Source organism: Galeopterus variegatus, unplaced genomic scaffold (assembly GCF_000696425.1).
Source record: "Galeopterus variegatus unplaced genomic scaffold, G_variegatus-3.0.2 Scaffold1066, whole genome shotgun sequence".
NCBI classification, from domain to species: domain Eukaryota; kingdom Metazoa; phylum Chordata; class Mammalia; order Dermoptera; family Cynocephalidae; genus Galeopterus; species Galeopterus variegatus.
In genome coordinates, this window is record NW_007727177.1 from 130,962 (window position 1) to 157,722 (window position 26,761).

Below are 26,761 nucleotides of genomic sequence, written 5' to 3' on the forward strand. Positions count from 1 at the left end.
CCCGATCAGCTTCGTTTACATTCTTTCAGTGGTGTTATTGAAATCGCTTGGCAGCTCCAAAATATTTGCAGCGTCCTTCAGTCCCATTAGGGCTGCTTTTTTTTTTTTTTTTTTTGCTAGCTTTTAGCTAGCATCTGCAAAGATCCACTGGACGTGCTAGGCTCGTTTTTCAAGAATCCAGTTTGCCCTTCAGGGAAACCAGAAAAAGAATCTGCTTCCACCGGTGTAAGTCTGGAGGAATTTTACAGCTTCTCACGCTACGGTACCTTTTTGTTTCTTAGTCTGTCTGTTACTGGGGTGGTTTTAGGATGAAACAGATGGGGTGACATCTGTGGGAAGGGATGGGGGACCACAAGTGGAAAGGAGCAGTTATCATTTTAAATTATGTTAAATTGCTGTCAATATTGAGCCGAGGTGTTAGAGGTTGTGGTTTGGGAAGGAAACTATAGCTATTAAAGGAAAGACCTTAAACCAAAACTTCTTTGGGGCTCTTAAGAACTTTATTTTTCAAAATATTAATAATAACCTATGTACTGTCCACTTGGACTGTGGGACAGTCCCCAGCATTTCATTCCGTGGGACATACCTGCTGTGACACCTGGCAATGTGTCCTGTCACCTGCACACATCGACACCCTGGAGCAGCCTTCTGAAAAAGAAGGGCTGCCACTGCATCCTTTGAAGAAATGTGATGGATCTACCTGCCCCCCACACAGTCCAAACTGGATGTTGAGTTTGAGAACTGCTTGAGATTGAAGTGCATACGTGCAGTGTTTGGGCAGCTAATTAAACTAGTGCATTTCTGAATCCAAACAGCTCCGTTGCTGTAGGCAAAATTCCCTGCCTGCCCTGGCTCATCAGAAAGGGTTTGTATAATGGAAAACTTCAGAGCAGAACAAAGAAACTTAGGTCTGAATGAAGAATGAAGTCTTGGCTCTCTCTTAGCAATTCCTGAACTGCCAGGCTACGTCACATCCCCTGCCGAGAAAATGTCTGAAAGAAAAAAAATTACAGACACTAGGCTTGGTTCAAAGCAGTGTACACTTTTTTATTTGTGTACTTCTGCATCTAAACAGTTAATCGCTTGCTCCCCAGGGTTATGGCGTGGCTCTCATTCAGCTCTTAGTTCTGAGCACAATGCTGTATTTTCTTTCTGGAGTTGCTCCAACCTGTTGCTTTGCTAATAAGTGATGAACTTCAAAGGCCTCGGCACTTGGGTTGCATTCGGATGCTGAGCCCGAGAACCTGAACCTCTGGAGTCAGCAGAATCACCATGGAAAGCTCACCGCCTTCTCAGGAGGTTTTTGGAACATTGGCTTTCATCCCAGCAGGATCACAAGTGGAAAGAAACACAGGGAAGACACCACTGAACCTTTAAAGTGACCAAGCTAGGGAGCAATGACTCAAATAGGTGAAGGTCCCAGAAGGAGGGGTGGGTGTGCGCTATATTACTATTTTTTGCTAGATGGGATTCCATGCACGGGCCATCCCAGCTCACTATGAATGGAAGCGGAGGAGCAAACCAGGGGGCCAAAACAAGCCTCTCTGCAAAGACTGCTGCTCACTTGCATGCGTGCACTTCTTGGCAATGGATTTATGCTTTTCCATTGCCACCTTCAATGTCCCATTTGTGCTTCTGGCTCTCTGCCCCCAGTCAATAATGAAACAGCCTCTGTAAACCTGCAGCGGCTGGGCTTGTGCCTTCCCATCCCACCCTGCAGCTGAACCACTCGTAATGTTCCTTAAGGCTGTGAGGGAGGTTTTCACTTAACTGTTTCCTTAATTGTCCCGCCACTGTGCTGGTCATGGTTGGGGTGAGCTACATCCTGTGCGTGCCATGGTGAGAAGGGATGATGAAGGGGAGGGCGGTTGTATCCTGGCACAGCTTCACCTGCTAAAGAGAATTTTGGGGACGCTCCCCCAGCCGCCTCAATGCTCTCTGGCCTGGGCCAGGTGCCCGAGGTGTGCATGTGTTTAACTGAGAAGTGAACCTTAAAGGCTTTGTGGCCCAGAGAGAGGGATTATTGGGTTTTGATGCCGGGGAGTGAGGGGGGGGGGTGCGGAATTCCAAGCCCAAACAGCCAAGGTTATGATTCAGAACTGTGTTGTTATCCTGCCTTTAAATTTTCCTCAGTGTTCCAAAGTGCGCCCCCCACCCCCGTGATCACAGAGCTGTTTTCATGCTGTCTCCTTCCACTAACTGCTCTCTCTAAACAGTGACACAGGATTTTATCCAAATATTTCTGATTTCTAAGGAGAAAATAGAGGGATTTCTTCCCAGTGCCCTTTTGCTGACCTTGCCTGGGGGAGAGGGCTTGCAGAGCTGAGGATGACCTCACCTCCTTCCAAGCAGGATTTCCTGGGACATAGAGAACCTCATTCTTCCACTATCCCTCTGTGATCAACCACGCTAAATCTATAAGCTTTTAGAGCAGATTATGGGGACATCTAATATGGGTCCCTGTTGGACTTCAGTGTGAGGTCAAGCAAACACACAATGCAATCATTATACCTTCTGCGTCCTGAGGACCTTCAGCGTCAGCTGCAGAGGTGGGAGGTGGGGTGGCGAGGTGGGGCACAGTCTAGGAACTTCGCTGGCCGAGGCAGGAAATCGGGCTGAAAGGAGATGTAAGGGCTCGTTGGGAAATAAATGGCACTGTGTTGTTGACGGAAAAAGAGCTTGGCAGGACTGTTGTTGTGATTGTTCTGTGGCTTAGAAAGGAATTTCCTACAGGCTGGACTAACCATTAAAAATGTCTCTACCTTCAGGGGTTGCTGGCGTGCAGTAGAGCCTCTCAGGGAGAAATGTCAGCTTGGACCATGGGAGCCCGCGGTGTGGACAAGCGAGGAAGTTTCTTTAAGGTAAAAGGAGGCCTCAATGGGGATCTCGAATGCTCAGCTTGTCCCCCTGGGCTTGGCTGCCTGGGGAACTGTGGCCACTCCCAGGAACTGCAGAGGGGAGCCTGCTCTCAGAGCCAGCTCCAGCTAAGGGAGCCTGCCCGAGCCCAGCCGCGGTCATTACCACGTTTTACAGCAGGTTGGGGGTTTTGTGATTTGGTGCTTCCACACAGCCACAGCACTCAGGCCAGGGAGATGCCACGCTGTGTGACACAGGTGTGGTGCTCTTTATGCGTGAACCACTCAGCGTTTCCTTTTTCAGTTCAATGGTTTTCTGATGGAAGCTGGATTTCGCTTTCCAGTAAATCAATGCTGTTGGCCTGTGTGCTTCATTATATGAATCACTTAAGCGCTCCCAAAAAACCAAAAAAACAGGTTCCTGGGCATCACCATAGACTGATTAAATGTTATTTGCTGGTGTATTTAACCAAACACCCCAGAGGCTGCTTATGAGGAGGCGGGAGAGAAATGAGGCAGCATGGTTAAAACTGTAGTACTTTTCTGTATTCGTGCTGCTGTTAATGGGATTAAATGACCTTACTAGCTCAGTAAGATCTTATGTATATTGTGTGTGTGTGTTTAATGAAGGCTTGGTGGTCATTTCTAATTTGCACTTGGTAATTTTTTTCCCTTATTGTGGCTTTTTGCGGCTTTTTGCTTTGTTTCTTTTCACTCGCCCTCAAATTACTGCACACTCATTATAGAAAATTTGGAAAATGTAGAATCATGTAAAAAAGTAGAAAAATGGAGGTAAAATGTGCACTTGAAATCTGTCATAGGCAGGTGTTCTAACACAGGTCTTGTCCCCAGAGGAGGAACACTGAAGAAATTTTATTACTTTATTATGGAGGAGGGGTTAGCCTGTTAGCTCAGGTGGTTAGAGTGTGGTGCTGATAACATCCAAAGTGCAGGGTTCAATCCCTGTACTGTCCAGCCACCAAAAAAAAAAAAAAAAAAAAAGCAGTGTCTTTATTACTGAGGAAAAGTAACTAAGTTTAATAATTACCCCAATCCGTATGGGTTGTAAGTATGTATTAACTCTTCTTTATATGCTTCCTGTTTCTAAGAAACCAAAACTGACTTACTGTATCAACGGTTGACTCTGCAGAAATCCATCAGAAGAACCTGTTGATAAAGCCAACTTAAGTTCATTAAACCTACTGAAGCAAGGAACAACATGACCATAACTCAGTCTTAATGGTGTCTTAGTAAAGGAGTCTGGGAGCCATATTTATAGGATTTAGGGGTCCAGGCCCAAGTCCTTTAAGCTGCTTTTTTAAAGGTGAACTGAATGGATTTCAGTTTGTGACATAATAACTCAGGATTGGTGGATACAGCGAGGGGAGGGTCTTGCAGTGAGTCTTAGCAAGTAAATCATTGTTTGATAAGCAACTTCCCAGGGGAGAACACTGTTTGCCAGGACAAATTGTTTGTAGGAACTTCCTGCAGCAAACAGTGAAGTTATTTATTGGTTTACAGCCTTAACTTTCTGGGCAGGAAGATCTTGGAAGAAAGGATTAAGTTATGTTGGCACAGATGAGCTAACAGTTAAGCTAGGTGGACATAAGTCGTCTCAATTCTCAATTGACGAACTCAGTTTTAATCAAACCTGTGCAACCTCCACTGACATGATGAGATGAGAGGAGGGGAACTCCTTAGGCTTCCTGTAGACCAGGAGCTGATCCCACCAGGTCTCCCAGCTGTCATCCTCCAGGTTCCTTGATTGCATCTTATGCTGAGATATTTATTTCCCCTTGGTAATAGGGATGATCTAAACCCCCATTTTGAACCCAAAGCACTGTCTAAATCAGTCTAAATACTGACTAGTCCATGATTACCACCTTGTGATGCACAGGAAGCACATGGACTTGTATCTTACATAGTGACCAGATTTTAAAGCCAAGGCAAAAGAAGAAATTGACGACAGTCAGAATTGCCTTTGAAAATTCCTTAGGAAGGTGCCCTGTCGGACACAATATACTACCTATCATGAAGTCCACTGTAGACAGTTTCTCCTGCATTTCTGGGAAAGTCAGGTTTGTTTTTATTTGAATTTTCAGTAGAACAGCAGGTAAAGTAGTTGACTTATATTTCTGGGCTATGTTATATGAAAGAATCAATCAGGCTGGAGGCGAGAGGCCTGCCTGAGCCTGCTGGGAGCAGATCCTACCTCTTGATCTCTCCTGGGTCAAATACCCTCAAGGAAAATGTTGGCAAAGAGGCCTACCCTATTCAACTTGTTATTATCTGTCTGTCTGTCTCTGTCTGTCTATCTATCTATCCACATTTTTGCAGAGCTTAAATTGTTTAATTTCTTTAAGTTACATGCTCCAAGTAAATGATATAGTTACTTTATACTTCATTATTCTTTCTTTCCTCTTCTTCATAACATAGACATTGTTATTTTTGCTGGGACTATCTCATAATTAGTCACTAGCATGTAGTTATCTGCAAGGATGAAGTAAACTGCCCTTTGGACATTTGGTATCGACTCTTTGGAGGTTTATTTTTAGCAAGCTAGAGCAGAGTTCAGTGGCTGAGCTGTGTTGTCACCAGCACATGCTGGAACACACTGGCCCTTCTTTTATTTCGATTCACATCTGTTAGGCAGCTGTGATCAGCAACACTGCACCAGGCCAGGGAGAGAAATACCAGAAGCCATCCCTGACCTCATAGAGCTTTCAGTCTGGTAGCAAAGAAAGATATTAACCAAATAATCACACTAAACACATAATTATAATCATAAAAGAAAAAACAGTGCTTCTTGTGAGAAGTAGAAAGGGCTCTGAGAATATGTAAACTGTCCTGGGTTTCCAGAGCAGTCTTTCCTGAGGAAGTGGCCTTTGACTTGAGAGCTGGGGTTAATGCCATCTTATCGAGGAAGGCAGGGGTGGAGCTAAATTTCGGACTGACTCTTAAGCTGCTGACAAGTATTTCTCAGCTGACATCAGTAATGCCCTATAACTGATGAATAATTTCATAGAATAATTTCAGAGAGTGCGAGGATTCTTGGTTACATTCTTGGCTCACGGCCGAATCCCACATGCTCGTTATCCCTTCTTGGTTATTAGTGCTCACGTGATTTTGTGTAAAGTGCAGATAATTGAAAGGCAAGCACTGGACTTCTTTTTCATCATTGTCCTCCTGGTCCAGTTTGTGTTGTTAAACCAGAATTGCTAACCACTAGAAACAAGCCTTGATTTGTGGTTTCCCATCTGCCCTGGCTCATGGACATGACTCAGATAAGCTAGAGGACATGAGACGCATGGAAAACACACAGATTGTCTGAGCATTCTGGGCTAATTGAGAACGCCGCATGGTTATTGTTCATGTGGAATCACATCCTGGAACCTCTGGCCACATAAATCCTATGCTGCACAAAACCCATTTTCCACAGTCTTTCATGGCACCCTGGTTAATTTCCTTCAACCACCTGTGAAAATAATATCTTTCTGCTCCACAAGGTCACTGTGAAAACACACAGGGGTCAGGGGTGATGCCCTAGACAAGGCAGCCAGAATTATCTGCATCTAAGTAGTAGTACACCTATTGCTATCAAATGTGAAGAGTATATTGAATGAAAGAGATTGTATTAAAAAGACGTCACGGAGGCCGGCCCGGTGGCGCACTGCAATAGTGCGCCGCTTGGGAAGTGCGGTGGCGCTCCCGCTGAGGGTTCGGATCCCACATACAGACCGGCCGCTCACTGGCTGAGCGAGGGGCGGGAGCAACACCGAGGGTTGCAATCCCGTGGCCGGTCCCGGTCCGGTGCGGGCACGACACTGAGGGTTGCGATCCGTTGCCGGTCACGAAAAAAGACAAAAAGGAAAAAAAAAATAAAAATAAAAATAAAAAAAATAAAAAGACATCACGTAGGCTGGAGAAGTTCCAGGTAGCCCTGAATTAGGGGCAGGTATGCTCAAAGTCACCTTTGATGCCTGTTTTTCCTGAATCCCACATCTTCCCCAAAGCCACCCCCACCCTGTTCCCATCCAGGCACCCAGTGCTGGCAAATCCTCCTCAAGTCTCCAAAATCCGTATCCTTCTTCCCCCTCCTACATCCACCTTCCTCCTTAGGTTCTCATTCTTTCATTTGTAGGCATTATGGCTGATCCTGATAATCCATCTGCACCACTAGAGAACATGTGTGTGTGTTTGTTTCTCCCAAACCATTTTGTGATCCGTGTCACCTGCTTGCTAGGCGTAGGACCAGGTCTGCACACTTCACCTTGAGGTTGGGGAACTTCAGGCTGTGCTTCCACTTTTCCCCAACTTTCCTCCATTGTCCTGCCATGGCAGCATCGTGAGCTGGCTCCTGTGTGCAAACCTGCCGATGCCCAGCCTCCAGGTGTGCCCATCAGCCTCCCCACTCCTGCTGAGCTGGGTAGACCCACTTTATCCACTGACAGCAGAGCTCACGTGGGCTCTGAGCTGATGACTACTTTTACTCTTGTCTGAACATAAAATTGTGGTAGAAATGTTATGTATGAAGGCCTAGCTGTGGTCCCAAGGTAGGCATGCCAGGGAGTAAATTCCAGTTCATAACTCAAGCTCTGCTGTGAGGGATTTGTTCTGCCCTTTTGTAACAACGGCCCTGACCCCAAGGGGAATCCTCTTACAGCAAAGAATGATGCCAGAGGAGGACAAGTGTGAACTGCCCACGCGATGCTCTAGTTCCTTACAGGAGGCCTTTGAGCTTCCTGGCAGGCCTGCTCACTAGCCTCAGCAAGTGTGCAGAGTTTCCTCCTCCTAAGTGGCTGTGTCCTCACCTACCATGGCCAGTGGGACAGGATGAGCATTGGTCTTAATTGACCAGGAAGAAAATGTGTTTTACCACAAGGACCCTACTCTCCTGTGCCTCAAAACCACTCGTGCTTTAGTGAGGTCCCTGAACCTGAGCTCACAAGCCAGGGGGGGCTGTTCAAGAGCCCAACTCAGCAGCAGAAGCTCAGTTTGAGAGACGCTCTTTGTTTATTTCGCATGGTTTGGGTAACAAGGTGCATCATGCTTTTCTTTCAACAGAAAGTCTGTAATTATATTTCAGAGAAGTCTAAAAGAGCTCTCTGGCACCATAAAGAATAGATGTGCGACTAGCTTTGAAGAAACTAAATTGCTAAAATCTGGAATGAAATGAATGAGTGGGCCTAGTGTTGAGCAGGTGGAATTGGTGGGGACTGTAACAAAACTGGAGAGTACAAGCCCCTTCTAGGAGGGGAAGCTGCTAATTCAGCTCCCACCAATTGTTCATACAAGAGTGAATGTGGGTCTTCTGATTTTTTTTCAGAGAGAGGCCAGAAATCCAGATTTGTATGTAAAATAATTCTAATTTTAAAAGCACTGTGAGGACCAAAGAAAGTTTCTGAGAGCTGACTCTGGCCTATAGGTGGTCAGTTTGAACTCCTAATTAGTTAACAGCTTAGGAGAGGGGACCAGCTAGGTGCAAAGTCCAGCCGCCTCATTTCATCTACCTCCCAAGAAGCTCTGGGGGTGTGCACGGAGGCTGAAGCTCCAGCACTGTTTATCTCGGAGGCTTCATGTTCAGCAGAAACAGTGGGTGAGAGATACCAAGCTGGAGCTCAGTAGTGAGTTCCAGCCACGCCTGGGAGAGAGGACCATCCACAGATGGGTGAGGGAATGCAAGGAAAGGCCAGCCCAAGGTCACCAAAGTGCACAGGGCACATAACTAACCTTAACATTGCAAAGGCCTAATTTTAGGAATAGCTCTCACCTTTTGCCAATAGGCTACCTGGAGCCCAGTGTCCCAGATGGAGAGATGTCAAGGAAGGAACTGGTTTGGGATACAATGTCTTCTTTCTCCTCTCCCTTACTTTCTAAAAAGGAGAATGGCCTAGCCAGACTCATCTCTCTCACCTGCCTGTAATTCCAACCGGATGTTCATTTTGGGTTTTATTTTTTCTTTAGGGCTATTTGTGTTGTTTATTCTTTTTTAAACATTTTTTTAATTGACAAAATTGTATATATTTATTGTGTACAACATGTTTTGAAATATGTATACATTGTGAAATGGCTAAATTGAGCTAATTAACATATACATTACCTCACACACATTTTTGTAGTGAGAACACTTAAAATCTGCCCTCTTAGCAATTTTCAAGAATGCGATACATTGTTATTAACTACTGTCGCCACGTTGTACAACAGACCTCTTGGACTCACTCCTCTCGTCTAACTGCAGTTTTGTATCCTGTGACCAACATCTCCCCAACCCCCCACCTCAGCCTCTAGTAACAACCCACCTGCTCTCTATTTCTGAGTTCAACTCTTTTAGATTCCACATGTAAGTGAGATCGTGTGGTATTGATCTTTCTGTTCCTGGCGTATTTCACTTAGCATAATGTCCTCCGTGTTCATCCATGCTATTGCAGATGACAGGTTTTCCTTCTTTTTGAAGGCTGAATAGTATCCCATTGTGTATATGTGCCACATTTTCTTTAGCCATCTTTCTGTGGATGGCTGTTTTGAATAATGCCTCAACAAACATGGGAGTGCATATATCTCTTTGATCCACTGATGTCATTTCTTCTGAATATGTACTCAGTAGTGGAATTGCTGGGTCAGTTGGTAGTTCTATTTTTAACTCTTTGAGGAACCTCTTTACCATTTTCCATAATGGTTGTACTAATTTACATTCTCACCAACAGTGTACAAGGGTTTCCTTTTCCACACATCTCTCCAACACTTCCATCTTTTGGGCCATAGCCATTGTAACAGGTGTGAAGTGATATCTCACTGTGGTTCTAATTTGGAGATTCACTTTGAGTTAGTAAGTAGCACTTACTGGCAGAGTGTTCAATGGTCATTCACAAGTTAGTATAAACTAGGGCTTTCTGAACCACTGGCTGAGATCAGCCTAGAGAGGAAATTTAAGTTTGGGTGTGTTGACGGATAGGGGTTGGAAAAGGTGAATTGGGATCTCAGAGGGGTAGGATAGGGCTCAGGGCCCCACTGTGGCTGGGTCAGGCATGGGCGGGACACTAGTCACAAATAATGGAGAGGGGAGCCATGAGGAAAGGGTGTCAGGAGGTGGTAGGTGAAGATACAGATAGGCACATCTTCTTCTTTTTTTTTTTTTTTTTTTTTTAGTGATTGATACTGGCGATGTGGTCCCTGGATGCTGGCAGTTTGGCATCACCTGGAGCTTGTTAGCAAGGCTGTCTTGACCAATCATTCTTAAAGTGTGGTGCCAGATTCTTGTATCAGCACCACCTGGGAACTTGCTGGAACTGCAGATCCTGGATACCACCCTAGACTTTGAAGATCAAAGAGTGGGGGTGGTGCTCAGTGCCCTCCAGGTGATCCTGATGCTCACTCAAGTTTGGGAACGGCTGCCCTAGACCGTCTGTTTGAATGAGTGAATAGGACTATGCGAAAAACATAGCGATGTCTCCATCCTAGACCTGGCTTCGTGGCCTCTTTGGAAAATGGAGTGATATCCCTTTACCAGCTGGGTTGTGAGCATCAGTGGGTTCAGATGTAATACATGGATGATTTCAATCAATCAGTCACTCCCTGTAAGCCTTGGCATTACTACCACTATCTGATGTCACTTCTAATTTTTTTTCTGTCTGCTTTCCCACTATACCCCCACATTTTGTTTGCACTCTTAAAAGCATCTACACACAGACACACGAGTGGAGACCCTCTCAGAGGCAGGGTGACTCAGCTGCCCAGAACCCTGCAACACAGAAAAGCAAAATCGCCACACCCAGCCTCGAACGCCTGACGGAGCTGTTTATCCACAGATGCCCTCACATTCAACGTGCTAAGATTTAGGGATGCAGGTCCTTCCCCTCTCTAACCAAAGCCCGGGGGAAGTGAACACTGCAACTCTCTTGGTCTACACTGCCATTAGCCAGAGGAACAAAAGAACAAACCCAAGAACACGTCCTTGTTGCTTGGCAATTAGGTGAAATCTGCTATTTTGGTGCCACTCTGTCCACACAGCCCCGACTTCCTCCTTATTCAACCATTTTTTAAAAATTTATGTTTAATCTAGCCAATGCTGTTCCGGGCATTGCTCTAAGCACTTTAAAATCATTAATTCATTTAACCCTCACACTATTATTATCCCCATTTTTCAGATAAGGAAATTGAGGCAGAGAGAGGTTAAGTAATTTGCCCAGGGTCACACAGTTTGTGCATTGTGTGGTGGCTCCATGGCGATGGTATAAACTTGAATTCAGAGAGAATTCAAGAATTTCAGAGAGATGGGATGTCTCATCTGACCCTCCTTGGGGCCTTGAGACACTGACTCTGTGCCTCGGCCAGCTCAGACACAAGATATGGGTGCACCCTCCGCCCACTGCTTTCCATGGCGTGGTCCCTGGGCTGGATGCTTGTGACTCTAGCCTCACTTTACTTTCTTACTGTTCCTGTCCCCAGCCTTAACTCTGCTGGCCACCCACAGCTATCCCTTTCAGACCATCTCTCAGAGTTTTCTACAGCAAAAAGTGGGGGGCATTCTTCTTAAAGACCACCGGGAAGACATCCTTCATCAAAGTTAGGTTTCCTAGCATCCTGCAGCCAGAGAGAACACACTCCAGAAGAACCCTGGAGGATGCTCAGTCAGAGGGAACTGGGAGGGGCTCATTATAGATTTTGAGCTGTGCTGACTAATTCTAAGGAGGATAGGGTTGCAGATTTAGCAAATGAGATATACAGGATACCAGATAAATTTGAATTTTAAATACAGTATAACTACATCCTATGCAATATTTAGGACATACTTACACTAAAAAAAAAATTCAAATTTAACTGAGAATTCTATATTTTCTCTGATAACTCTAAAGGAGAGTTTGGGTGTTGTCAGGAAGCAGGGGCAAGTTGGCAATTAGGGTAGCTTAATGCCTTTTTTCTAGAAGGTGGGAGAAATAAAGGGAGCCAGAGGTGTCATTGGTAAAGAAGCCGCCAACACTCATGTGTGTCAGAAGAGGGGGCCATTTAGTCATTTTTGTGGTTTGAGTGTCCTGGCTTCTGTCTTGTTTCAGACCTGTTCCATCGTGGCCTTGAATAAGCAGTGTTTTTACTCTGTGCGCATTATTTATGTTTGCTTGGGAGCATGCCAGGGGCCTTTCTTACTTTCTCATTCTACTTCCAGCTCTGGGCATGTTTCAGAATGTTGAAGATGCAGGTCATTTGAGGTTCTGTTCCAGAACAGCTGGTTCAGTCTTGGCTATTGGTTCTCTAGAAGTATTTTTCCCACCTTGGGGGTGGGTGCTACTGGCCAATGCACAGGACACGCATTATTTATGTTTGCTTGGGAGCATGCCAGGGGCCTTTCTTACTTTCTCATTCTTCTTCCAGCTCTGGGCATGTTTCAGAATGTTGAAGATGCAGGTCATTTGGGGTTCTGTTCCAGAACAGCTAGTTCAGTCTTGGCCACTGGTTCTCTAGAAGTATTTTTCCCACCTTGGGGGTGGGTGCTACTGGCCAATGCACAGGACAGCTCTCACAACACAGAATTATCTAGCCTGAAATCCCAGTGGTTCTGAGGCTGAGAAATCTCGGTCTGCACTGTAAATTAGGAAATAACCTTTTTTGGAGGTTTCTTACACTATCTCTGTGCCAGGCACCCACTGTATTAGCTCCTCAAGATTATTTTACTGAATTTGTATCACCTGGGCCTTGCTCAGTACCTGGCCTGTAATAATAGGTGTTCAATAAATATGCTGGATGAATAAAAACTGTGTAATACATGTACGTATGCATCAAGCATACCTGATTCACTGATTCACCCAGCACTGATTCAGCACCTACGATAGCAGGGCCAGGCCTGGGCATGAGTATACGGTGCAGAGGGAAGCAGACCACACCAGGGAAGCCAGAGCATGAAGGACAGGAGGAGGGCCAGCTGCCCACGGGGGCGATGGGGAAGGTGGCATTTAAGCTGCACTGTGCAAGAGAAAGAGACTGAGAGGAACACCTCCAGGCAAAGAGGCAGCAGGGGCAAAGGCCTGGAGCAGTGTCTGAGGCTGTGACAGAAGAACAGGATCACGGATGGTAGGAGGGAGCAGGGGCCGAGTGAGCCATTGGGATTCCATGCTCAGTGCCAGTAGAGGCAATGAATTGTTTTGGGGAGGGGAGTGACATATAATCCTACCTATGTGCCACCCTCATTAGGCTTACCTGGCTTTAGTTAGTCCTGTCTCCAATCCATCCACCAAGAAAATCGAAGTGCAGCTCAAACCTCCCTCTGGCACTGTGTGGAGTCTTGAAATCAGCTGGCTGGTCTTTCTCTGTACACATGGTTCTTCCTGTGTCAAGCACTCTCTCGAAAAACATTCCCTCTCTATCTTTCTCGAAACTCTTCCCCAGGCTTGTGGTCATCTCTAGCTCTCTCCCACCTCCCCAAATTCTGGTCTTTATTGTGCAAATCATCTTGGTCTGTCTGGAGTCTTTAGCTTTATGGGTTTTCTTCTCTGCACCTGATTCAGAATCTGCACAGCAAAAACTGAGCCAGAGCTGACTCAAAGTTCACACCTTCCCCGAAGGCAAGAGAAGGAGGAAGATTACAAACTCTTGTCATTTGCTTACATATTAAGATTGTCCCATCCTTTTTGAAATAACTTCTCTACCCAAAATATGTGGAATAGACGAGAGGGGAACAGAAGAGCAAATGAGACAATCACTGAGGACAAAGTCAGCAACTCTGACCCACAGACCAGATCCAGCTGGCATCTGTGTTTGTAAGTCAAGTTTTATTGGAGCATGGCCATGCCCATTCATTTATGTACCACAGCTGCAAAGTTGCTGCAGAAATTGTATTGCCTGCAAAGCCTAAAATATTTACTATCTGGCCCTCTACAGAAAAAGTTTGTTGACTGCTGACTCCGGAAATAATTGCATTTTGTCACTGACTTCTGAAAGGCTATCTTGAGTGTAGTTAGCAGTACTTCCATTTCACAAATGAGCAAACACATGTCCAAGTCATTAAACTGCCCAAGGACCCCCAGAGAGTAAGTGACAGAGCCAAAATTCAGAGCCTGGTCTCTGAAGGTGGGGCCCATTCTCCTTGCTGAACCACACCACCTGTCTCATGAGTGTAGGTTGTCAGAAACAGCTGGAATGAATGCACCAGAGGTCACAACCTCAGATGCCTACAGGAGCCAGGTGGCTGATGTAAGCAAGTGAAGCTAACCCAGGCAAAGCTGATAAAATGGCAGCTGACATCTGGCGTCAGTATTGGGAAATAGGGAATGGTGGGGACTATGGTAAACTGGAAAGCAGATGTTCCACCTAAAGAGGGCAGCATCATTACAATGGCCTGGTGTTTCTAATTTTTAAGAAGCTAGAAATCTGGATTTTTATGTAAATCTGATTTTTGCATGCAATATCCATATATTTAAATGTTGAAACTACTTTAACCATAAAAGAAAGACAAACCTATGTGAAGCAAACTGCACAAAGTATAGCTGAGTGTGTCCTATAGCTCACCAGAGTATGACCTTGGATTTATGACACGCACATTGCAGTGACTGTCAAAGCCTTCCTCAGTGTCTTAGTCCATTTTTTGCTGTTATGACAGAATAACTGAGATGGGGTAATTTATAAAGAACAGAAATTTCGGGGCCAGCCCGGTGGCGCACTGCTACAGTGCGCCACTTGGGAAGTGCAGCGGCGCTCCCGCCGAGGGTTTGGATCCCACATACAGACCGGTTCCCGCTCACTGGCTGAGCGAGGGGCGGGTGCAACACCGAGGGTTGCGATCCCGTTGCCGGTCCCGGTCCGGTCCGGGCGCGACACTGAGGGTTGCAATCCGTTGCCAGTCACGAAAAAAGACAAAAAGGGAAAAAAAAAAAAAAAGAACAGAAATTTCGGGGCCTGCCCGGTGGCGCACTGCTACAGTGCGCCACTTGGGAAGTGCAGCGGCGCTCCCGCCGAGGGTTTGGATCCCACATACAGACCGGTTCCCGCTCACTGGCTGAGCGAGGGGCGGGTGCAACACCGAGGGTTGCGATCCCGTTGCCGGTCCCGGTCCGGTCCGGGCGCGACACTGAGGGTTGCAATCCGTTGCCAGTCACGAAAAAAGACAAAAAGGGAAAAAAAAAAAAAAAAAAAGAACAGAAATTTCTTACAATTCTAGACCCTGGGATGTCCAAGATTGCACGGCCGATGTTTGGTAAGAGCCTTCTTGCTGTGTCACCCCATGGCAGAAGGCAAAGGGGCAATAGAGCATGCAGGAGGGAAAGAGCAGAAAGGGGCCCAAACTGATCCTTTTATCAGGGACCCACTCCCACGATAACTAACCCACTCCAGTGATAATGGCATTAATACTTTAGGTGGGACCTTATTGCCTCTTAAAGGTCCCACCTCTCAATGCTATTGCATTGGGGATTTAGTTTTCAACATAGGAACTTTAGGGGACACGTTCAAACCGCAGCGTTTGGGAAGTGTGGCTCTATAGGGATGTGAGAGGCAGCTCTAGGTAAGACAGCTGGAGCTGCCCTGGGCAGCTGGCAATGTCATGCATTAGCCCTGACGTCCAGTCAAGCCTTCCTCTGGACACCGAGGACATTCCACTTATCACGAGAGGAAGGAAGTGCTGAGGGGCCAAACAGGACACACAGATGCAGGAAGACTGAGCTCACAGAGCGAGGGGTGAGGGGAAATGGTTTGGGACAGCCCCAGGGTCTGATATGAAGCTGGTAAGTTTGTCCTGAGGGCAGCCACAGGGGCTTTCCCGTAGACTACACACCAATCTTTTCAAATATAATAGGACCCAATATTACTTTCAGTGCATCAAAGACATGCGTACCCTGCCTCAGGAAATACTGGTGGCAAGGACGTGGATGTGTTAAGTCTGAGAACCCTGGCTGCCAGTCCCTGCTGCACCATTCCCAGCTGCATAGCATTGGGCCGACTCTCCGAGCCTCAGTTTCCTTGTCTACAAGGTGGGATTAATAAAAGTGTCTGTCCTATGACGCCAAGGCAATGGAGGATAAAATGAGCTGAGGGATGGTGTCTGCTGTGGAGAAGGCCCTCAGGAAGGGTAGTGCTGTTGGCTGAAGCTGGTGAACGATGTGTATTTCCTCACCTTCCTCATACCTGCAACATGGACTTCCTGAGACTTCTCAAAGTCAGGACGGCTTAGGTCCATTCTCCATCTGCCACATCTACAGTGCTGTGCTTCAAGACCTGTAAGGTCTTCTTCACGCAAGAAGCATTATGTTATGTCCTGCACATGGGAATTTTAGCAAGAGCTTGGACATCAAAGGAAGAGGGGAACTATAGTTGTCTGGTAAGTAACACTCACTCCCAGCCTACCAGTGTGGGAAGAATCTCTCACTCCCAGCCTACCAGTTAGTAAGGGTTGGGAAAAATTCGAGTAACGCAAAGACATCATCGTTTATTTACTAACTAAGGCTTCAAGTTTAGAAGTTCAATGCTTTTCAAGCTGGAGAGGCAGAAGTTTCTCACAGGCAACAGAAGTTGGTGGTCCACCTTCCATTCTGTTCAGAGAGATTTGTGGTCATTTCCTGAATATATCCACTATTTGGAAGGAGCTGGATTTAGGGCATAGGGGATGGGGAAAAAACACACAAGGAACACCATGCATGCTTTCATAAAACAATGCACCTGCCACCAGAGCAGCTCGACTTTATAATCTCCTCCTTGGACCCTCCTGGCTGTCTTCCGACCCCCATCACTCACCCCCACAAGTCTGTTCCTGCCCTACCCCCATAACCAGATTAAATGCCTGCAGATTTTCCCAAATACTGAAAAGTTTTGATTCACCCCCACCACCACTTATATGTAACTATTTTTCCCAAGTGACACAGAAGTTAACTATAGGTTGAAATTGAAATTGTCTCTTTCTGGAAGTTTGGCTGCCAAGTGCTGGGCTATGCGTGGAGGGTGAGAATTTGTGTGCATGCGTGCTCCTGTGTGCTGGAGTCCCACTCACGTCCAGCCCCCCCCCACCCGCCACTGGCACAGGTCAATTTTGGTCCGGGCTCTTAATGCCCATGGTGCGGTGGGCACCTTCCTCATTGCAATTCCCTTTCATCCTCCCCCCAAATTATGGTTGCCCCTTTTACAGAGGAGGAAATTAAGGCTCAGGGAGTTACTGACTCACCCCACAGGTCTCACAGGTAGTGGGAGCCAGAGCTGGCTTCAACCCAGGGCTGTGTGGTTCCAGGGCTTATTGGTAAACTAAGCTGGCTTGCATCCGAGGCACGCAGCCCTGCCTGGTGGCCAAGGGCGTTGGCTTCCCCAGGGGCACTAAGCCAGGGCCCTGGGTGGGGTCGATCCACACAGGGGCTGTGGAGCCCAGCCAGTCTTGTGCAGGAAGAGGTGCGGCCCGGCAGCTGGACTCACTTCCTCCCCCTTGGGTTCAAAGTGTACATCAATGCAAATTTTGAGGACAAGGAACAGAGCTGACCCAACTTTCCAAAGGAGAGATTTCCCAACAATAAGAATGTGCGGTGAACTTTGGAGATGTGCTGGGAGAATTAGGGAAGTGGTTCCTGGCACCCTGGTTTTCTTTCTTGTGCACATTGCTTGAACTTTTTGGGGCGGGGGGGAGGTTATTGATATAATTTCAAACTTCCAGAAAACTTGCAAGAATAGTAAAAGAATCCCATGTTCATGGACTGGAAGGATTAACATCATCAAAATGTTCATATTGCCCACAGAAATCTACACATTCAGCACAATCCTTATCAAAATACCAATGGCATTCTTCACAGACGTAGAAAAAAAATCTTAAAATTTGTGTGGAACCACAAAAGACCCCATATAGCTAAAGCAATCTTGAACAAAAAGAATGAAGTTAGAGGCATCACACTGCCTGACTTCAAAATGTACCGTAAAGCTATAGTAACCAAAACAGCATGTTACTGGCATAAAAACAAATTGGCCAATGGAATAAAATAGAGAGCCCCACAATAAACCCACACATTTACAGCCAGCTGATTTTCAACAAGGCTGCCAAAAATATACAGTGTGGAAACAAGAGCCTCTTCAATAATTGGTGCTGGGAAGACTGGTTATCCACATGCAGAAGATTGAAACTGGACCCCTGTCTCTCAGCATGCACAAACATCAATTCAAATGGAGCAAAGACCTACATTTCAGACCTGAAGCTATGAAACTACTTGAAGAAAACGTAGGGGAAATGCATATGAAATGAGAGTGGGCAGCACTTTCTTGAGCGAGACTACAAAGGCACAGACAACTAAAGCAAAAACAGACAAATAGGACTACATCAAACTGCAAAGCTTCTGCACAGCTAGGAATACTGTCAACGAAGTGAAGAGACAACCTACAGAATGGGAGAAAGTGTGTGCAAACTACACATCAGACAGTGGGCTAATATGCAGAATATAGAAGGAATTCAGACAACTCAATAGCAAAAAAACAAATTACCGAATTAAAAAATAGACATGGGGGCCGAGCCCATGGTGCACTCGGGAGAGTGCGGTGCTGGGAGCACAGCAGCGCTCCCACCGCGGGTTCGGATCCTATATAGGGATGACTGGTGCGCTCACAGCGCCCACTGGCTGAGCGCGGTGCGGCTGGTCTCAAAAAGGACAAAAAAAAAAAAAAAAAATAGACATGGGACCTGAACAGACGTTTCTCAAAAGACGACATACAAATGGGCAACATACACATGAAAAAACACTTAGCATCACTAATCATCAGAGAAATGCAAATTAAAACCACAAGGAGACATCATCTCACTCCCATTAGAATGACTCTTATCAACAAGACCGAAAATAACAAATGCTGGTGAGGATTCAGAGAAAAAGGAACTCTCTTACATTGCTGGTAGGAGTGTAAATTGGTACAGCGCTGTGCAAAACAGTATGGGGGTTCCTCAGAGAACTAAACATAGATCTACCTTGTGACCCAGCTGGATATATATCCAAAGGAAATGAAATCAATATATCAAAAAGACACCTGCACTCCCATGTTCATTACAACACTATTCACAATAGCCAAGAGATGAAATCAACCTAAATGTGCATCAACAGATGAACAGATAAAAAAAACCAGAAACCTGTGGTATATATATATATAATGGAATACTACTCAGCCATTAAAAACAATACCCTATCATTTGCAGCAACATGGATGGAACTGGAAACCATCATTTAAAGTATTTCAGGCACAGTAAGACAAATACCATGTTATCAGTCATATGATGGGGGAAAAAAGGTGGTTCTCATAGAAGTTATGAGTAGAATAATGGTTATGGGGGAGTAGGGAGGAGGAGGAGGAGTGGACTAATGGGTACAAAACTGTGCTGTCCACCCTACGTGAATCACTGTGCAGTATGTGCATGTATTGAAACAACACACAGTGCACCCCACAAATACATACAAGTAAATGTTTAAATATTTTGAAAATATATAAGTAAATAAATAAAACTTACCTCCAAACTCTAAAAAAAATGAATAGTACAGGGTATTCCTATACACCCATTGCCCAGGTTCCGGATTCACCAATTGTTTACATTTTGTCCCATTTGCTTTATCATTTTCTCTCTCTCTCTTTGTCCACACACACACACACACACACACACACAGTTGAATAAATATGTAAAATGTGAACATATCATTTTGTCTCTATATATGTAGTTACACGTATAGTATATTTTCTGAGGCATCTGAGAATACACGGGATGTGTCCTACCCCTTTAGCTTGAAATCCTTGTGTGTTTCACATGAGCACGGTCAAGCTCTTTCTTAAGCACAGGAAATGGTCAATGCCAAGACGTGAAACACTGATCCACTCTTTGACCCACAGTCCCTTGTCAGAGTTTGTTCACCACCCACCCAGTCAGGTCTTTTTCCTTTATTTTTCCTCGTCCTGGATCCCTCCCAGGCCCACTTGCTGCATTTAGGTGTCATGCTTCTTTAGTCTACAGATGGTACTCTTTTACTCTTGTCATTTTATCACATGTTTAACTTTTTGTTGAATCATCTCATACACACAGAAAGTGCTCACATGAGTATCCAGCTTGATGGATTTTTACAAAGTCAGCATATCTGGTACTGGTTTTGAATGGTGCTTGTATGTCACATTTTTAAAAAGTGAATGCCTTGGTTAGAAGAGAGGATGATTCTCGTGGGTGAGACCAGCATGCAGATGCATAGCCAGCCACAGCCCTGGTCCATGAGATGTGAGATGACTGTGACTTTGACTGAAGGATCCGCAGGCTTCCCTTTTAATTCCACTTTTACTTCCTCGCCCCGTGGATTCCTGTGCCCACTTGTACTTGTTTCAGAGTATCCACTTGATGTGTTTTGATGACTGAATTAAGCTGAACACTAAAAGTAGATTAAAACTCAGCTGAACTCCAGGAGTCTTCCCAAAGTACCTGTCAACTTTACCTACATAAAAATCTTCTGGCCACAGACAAGTTTCTCATCTGAACCAAAATGCTGTACCTAGTACAGAACGCGGCCTTTCAGGCATTGCTCATAGACACACAGTAAAGAAGCGTGGGGTCCAGCCCAGCTCTCCCAGCCCCAGGCCCTCACCTGGGGTCTGCTGCTGCAGGTCATGCTCCTCACTAGTCCAGATTGTCCCTCTTGGGGCATCTCAGTCTGGTCACCTAGTTCCAGGAGGCTGGTCCACATTAGACAGTTTGTGGCATCCTTTCCTGGGATGGTAAATCCTAACCATCTTGTTGTGTAAATAGCAGTCCCTTTTTCACCATCCTGAGTGTTACATGTCACCAGGAACTAGAAGACAGCAAGAAGTGGGACAGGCATGGCTGCATTTGGTCCCCAGCATCAAGAGGTGCCATCTGAGTATGGCCTGCACAGGGCTGACCAGGTACAATGAACCAGTGAAAGTTGCAGGGGTTTTACTCTCCTTAAGATTCATGGCCCTGTTGGGTTTTACTTCAGATGACTGTCCCCTTGGGGGAGCCCGGAGTTTAGAAGCTGGAGTTATTATAAATTATTTCCTCAAAAGAAGGTCTTTATAGCATATATTTCTAAAAAAACCAACAACCAACCAACAAACAGAAAACTCATCTACCCTGTTTTATGTCTCTGTGGAGTCTGTTTTTTTTTGTTGTTGTTGTTGCTGTTGTAATTGTTGTTTTTAAATTGTGGTGAAGTATACATATCATTTTAACCATTTTTAAATGCACAGTTCTGCATCAAGTACATTCACATGGTTGTGCGTCCACCACACCCTCCATCTCCAGAGCTCTTTCATCTTGCAAGACTGAAACTACCCGCATTAAACAATTCCCCATTTCTCCCTCCCTCGAGTCCCTGGAAACCACCCTTCTACTTTCTGTTTCTGTGAATTTGGTTCCTTTAGGTACCTCCTACACGTGGTCGTACAGTATTTGTGACTGGCTTATTTCACATAGCATAATGTCATCAGGGTTCACCCCCGTTGTAGCATGTGTCAAAGCTTCCTTCCTTTTTAAGGATGTATGGATACATCACATTTTCCTCATCCATTCATTCATCGATGGACTCTGGTTGCTTCTACCTTTTGGTCATTGTGAGTAATACTGCTAAAACATAGGTTGGATTCTGTTTTTAAAAAGCATTATTTAGTTCTCTTGCCATGGATAAGAATATTAAAAGTTCTCTGATGAAGGGGGCCCATCCACCCAAAGGGCACGTGTACATGTATGTTGTGGTGGGGTGCATGGTAGAGCTGAAGTCGAATCTGAGTCTCCTGCAAAATGCAGCTACCAGTGTTTGCTGCCTGGGAGAGGCAAGTGACTTTAATAGCAGTACCCTCACTCGGTGATCAGAGGGGCTTTACTGAGATGTCAAGTGAGTTAGGTCAAGCAAATTAGTTATCAGTGTTACTACTGTCTTTGACCACTCGCCTGATGCTTGTTTTTTGTGATCTCTGTCTTGTCTTCCCAGTCACATCATAAACCTTTTTTGGGACAGGGACAATATTTTGTACCTCTTTTGGTTTCCATTTAGCCCTTTACCCCAGAGATAGCAGGTCTTCAATAAATGCAAGTTGACAGTGACTCACATGCCAGATGAGCCTGTCTACACATGCTGTGCACGGTCACCTTGGGGTTCTCGTACCACTTGCCTGGTGTGTCCTTGCCCTCCATCTGAAAGACTTTTCTTTGTGAATTTGCATTAAGCAATTACTGCTGTCTTGTTTGCAGCTTGGCAGCTGAATTAATTAGTGCATTGAAGTAATAATAAGACAATTGCGAGAGCTGGATTTAACAAATACATATTCAGCACCTACTATGTGGCCAGTTGGGCAAGGCCCTGGATATACCGACCCAGGAAAGAATTGGTCTTGTGCTTGGAGCTCACAGGCCACTTGAAACTTGTTTCATGTGTGGTTTGCCACTTAGCAGTGAAGTTTGTTAAACATGCAGAATCTCAGGCCCTGCCCCAGATCTATGAATCAGAATCTGCATTTTAACAAAGTCCCCCGGGTGGGGCACGGGCACATCCCAGTTTGAGAAACAAGAATCTGGTGAATATTATTCCGTTAGTTTTTTTCTTAGTGATAAAGAGGGTTATTCTCCCTACAGGGGAGAGACGAGACCAAGGTAGCATTGGTAACTGGTTGCTACAACCTAAACAAGAGCAGAGTTGGAAGAGCAGTACAAGGGACCCCACTATACCCATTCCCTGGGGAACTGAGGGAAGGGTGCCCTTGAGGGGTGCTGACACTCTGGGTTTATAGTGAAAGGAAAAACGTTGGTTGGGTTTCCCTATAGCAGACTCAGAGAAGGGATAAGAGTGCAAGTACTGTGTCTGGCAGGTGATCACTGGAATCTCAGGTAGGGTGGAGGGGAGAGAGACAGGAGGAGAAGGCAGCCAACCCAAGGCTCAGTCCTGCTGGAGACCCTGGGAGACTGCAGGGCCTCTGAATTTTTGCTCCTAAGGCGAGGCAGCTGGGTGTGTATGCACCAACTTCCTTCCCGCTTTGGCTGAGGCCTGCCCAAGGGGCTATTAGCTCCCCAGCACCCAGCGCTCCAGTTTGCCCTACACTCCCTCCCTGCCACAGAGTATCCTCCACCCTGGTGCAGAGTCTTCCAGGTGCTTGCAGCAGAAAGCCATCACAGCATAAGGGAACAGTGTCATCCAACGGTTGTGGTCAGGGAACTCACAGTCCCTGCTACTGTGTCCAATCTGAATGGCAAGTCAAAGGTGCCTCAGAAGACTTCTGTGTCAAAGCTCAGGTTCCTGGGGAGGAACAAACCTCTGCATTTCTCTAAGTTCCCAGCCTCAGTGATTCATCCCCTCAGCTACTAATCATCTTCACAAGACTGAAGATGACTGCGTTTCACATTTGCTTACAATTCAAATTCTCTTTTCATAATCCTCTGCCTTCTTCCTTCCTTAAACCAAATATATATGCTCAGAGGACATTGTCATACTCAACTTACAGAAAAAATGTTTTCATGTTCTGTTGCAAAATTTCCATTTAGATGGTGCAAGTGATAGATTCATGCCTTCTCTCCAATTCCTTTCCCTTTGAACATTTACTCCATTCTTTTTGTTTTGTTTCATTTTTTAATTAAAACTGAAATTCCAAACGCAGTGGTTACTGTCCCCAGGGACATCACTTTAAGTTAGCATTTTAAAAAAGAGTTTCTGCAGAACATTGCTCCCCAGAAATGGTCATCAACAGATAGTGCTTGGGTCAGTGGGTCTGGGGAATCCTGCACACCCTGTTCCCTTCCCGGAGACCCACATCTAAATGGTTCTGAGGCGTCCACAGTGACCTCGTTTAATCCAATGTTTAACCTGCTTTCATTGGACAACATTTCCAGTGTTTTTGGAGCAGTAGCCTTTTTTGGTGAAATCATGCCTGTTCACATCCTATGCTACTAGTGTTAGATGAACAGCATTTGGGGAAATGCCACTTTACACACAGACCCCAGCTCTCTTGGTGCACGTAAAATTAGTAGACATTTGGAGTGGGGTCGATAGAAGCAGTTGGACATCAGGAAAATTACAGCTCAGAGTTTACTCAGTTTTTTTAACTAGATAAAAAAGTGAAAACCACTTGACCCCTAACTAATGTTTGGAATGAAGAATGTCTTTGATTGCATATTCAAGTCAACCTTGGTGTGTAATCGAGCATATTTGTCAAAAAAGACAGGCTTGATAGGTGGGGTCCAACTCCAGATGGCTTCAACGAGGGAGGCGCTCTTCAGGGAGGAGCCTAATCTAATAGCTCAGCCACGATAATTGACAAAACATCTTGTTTCCTTTGTTTTGCCGAGGCCTGCACCAACCAAGTGATCTTTTGCTGGCACTTCTCTATGGCACATATAAGCACCTGTTGGCAGAATATTAAATCTCTGAACCCAGGAGTTCAGAAGAAAACTTGTCTCGTTGCTGTGCTGTTAACTCGAGGCTCTCTGTTAATTCTACCTGTCAAACTATTCTTTTACTTCTTTTTTTTCCAAAATGAAAATAGCTATTTTTCTATGAAAAAAAAAATGCACTTGTTGCAGAGAAATAAAAAATGTATAGAAAAAAGAGACTATCACCTACATTGTACTGCCTGTAACTGCTCTGCCCAGAAATGAGTCTGGTGGACATCTTGACACAGGTGCATCCCGATTTTTGCTCTGTCTGTAATTCTCCTATATTACGTACATCATACATAAATACATCCACATGCATTACCTAAGTGCGCTCGCAGAACACATACTGTTTTGCAACTTGCTTTTCTCCACTTAATAACATATCACTATATATGCATCATACATAAATACATCCACATGCATTACGTAAGTGGGCTCGCAGAACACATACTGTTTTGCAACTTGCTTTTCTCCACTTAATAACATATCACTATATTGGTATATTGACATATAATATATTGCTATATATTGTACATCTAAATACATAACAGAATAACTATTTTAATGGCTGCACAGTATTCCATTACATTGTTGTACCACACCTTATTTACCCAGTCCACAGTTGTTAGACATTTAGTCCTTTTCTGCTGTTCACTATTATAAGTGATGCTCCAGAATAACTATTTTAATGGCTGCACAGTATTCCATTACATTCTTGTACCACGCCTTATTGACCCAGTCCACAGTTGTTAGACATTTAGTCCTTTTCTGCTGTTCACTATTATAAGTGATGCTGCCAAGAACATTCTTCTACATATTAGGTGCTTCAACAAAGTTTGTGGAAAAATAGAATTAAAAGAAAAGGCAAATCTTTCCATGAACTTTTTGAAGACCCCCTTGAATATCTGATTATTTCTTTGGGCCAGTTCCTCCAATTAGAAATGCTGAATCCAACTTAAAAGAAAAGGCAAATCTTTCCATGAACTTTTTGAAGACCCCCTTGAATATCTGATTATTTCTTTGGGCCAATTCCTCCAATTAGAAATGCTGAATCCAATAGTTTTCATATTTAAAATGTTGACATATACATTCAGAGTGCCTTCCAGAAAGGGTGAGTCATTCTTTTTTCTTGAGTGCTTATAGAAAGCCCAGTGACGACAGCTGGTCTGTAGGAAGCCGGAGGTGGCAAAGGGAAGTGAATGTGGTGGCAATATCCACGCCACTGCATTCCGGAAAGGCGAAGCCGGGCAGCTGGATACCTTCAAGTTTGAGCCAGAAGAGGCGTGCAAAACCCATTGATATATTTAATGCTTGAGGAAACTGAAGTCCAGAGAGGTTAAGCAGCCTCCCACCCATGGCCACGGTCCTGCAGTTGACAAGTCTCTTAGAATGGAGAACCCCAAACTTCAGGGGTAGATTTCAAAAAGTGAAAAACCTGCCTCTCATTCAAATACAGAGTGAGTGTGCATCAAAGATGGATTTGATTCATTCAGTGAGAGAATCATATCACCAAGACCAAGTGTTCAGATCCCCTTACCAAGCCAGCTGCCAAAAACAGAAAAAGAAAAAAGAAAATCAATAGGATATTAAAACTGGTTCCAGATGGCAGAGACTGGTAAGTAAAAAGTCAGTGGGCAAAAGAATAGCATCTTGAATCAGCTTTAACATCTACTGTGTGCCAGCTGTGTATATAACTGGGCAAGGTTAGATATATAAGCTTGATATTGACAACATTCAACAATGTTTTGACCTTCAAACAATGCAATTTCATATGGTTCGACCCCACACAAAACTGGCTAAAGACATACAGGATAATAAAAAGTAAGACCTTTCGGGTTTTCTTTTCTGCCAGGCAAACAGCATCACATGCATTTTATCAATCTTCCACAAGTTAGCATCTGACTTTACAGTCTGGGCCTTCAATAAAAGAAAAGAGTCGAACAAAATGACATCCCAGATGACTGTTAGGTAGACGTGTTAGTGCCCAACTATGACTTTGAAAGGAAACATTTTTGGCTTTATTTCAAATTTTGCATAGTTTTCTTAACTTTAACAGCAGCGTCTTGTGGCTGAACTAATCTGTGGATGGATGAGGTTGATCTTCGTGGTGAACCTACCCAAGCTGCTTTCCCCCGGACTTCCTCTGGAGGTTGGAAGGCTGAAAGGGCACCACAGTAAGGTTTTGGTTCCCATTTCCTATGCAAAGGGCTCCAGGCTTTGTGTTCCCCCAGGAAGCTGGGGCGAAGGCACCTCCCTAGGGACTTGGAGAGAGAGTCAGGTAGAGCCCAGGAGGCTGGAATGCCTGCTGGTCCTCCAGCCAGCCCCTACTTTATAAATTCCAGTGTGCTAGTTCCCACATAGCATGTTGTCATTAACAGGACAACCAAGCAAGTCACTAGCATTCCACCCCTACGGCTGCAGGCCTCTTTGACTTGAACTCCGTGGAGACAGGGATCAGAGCATTTCAATTCTAAGATTTTCTTTTTTTTTTTTTCCTTTTGTCTTTTTCCGTGTCCGGCAACGGATTGCAACCCTCAGTGTCGCGCCCGTACCGGACCGGGAC

At 45.1% G+C, this 26,761-nt stretch overlaps 1 protein-coding gene across 2 annotated transcripts in view; it reads left to right on the forward strand.

The window, feature by feature from the left end:
• RIN2 (Ras and Rab interactor 2) overlaps positions 1 to 26,761 on the forward strand; it is a 185,427-nt gene that overhangs the window by 85,580 nt on the left and 73,086 nt on the right. The window contains exons 1-2 of one of the 2 annotated variants that reach the window (XM_008574573.1): positions 23 to 262; positions 2,769 to 2,861. In XM_008574573.1, the coding sequence (XP_008572795.1) occupies positions 2,805 to 2,861 (57 nt within the window). In that variant the 5' untranslated portion in view covers positions 23 to 262; positions 2,769 to 2,804. Of the gene's footprint in view, positions 1 to 22; positions 263 to 2,768; positions 2,862 to 26,761 lie in introns of those variants that run through there. The other variant, XM_008574574.1, reaches the window with a different exon arrangement.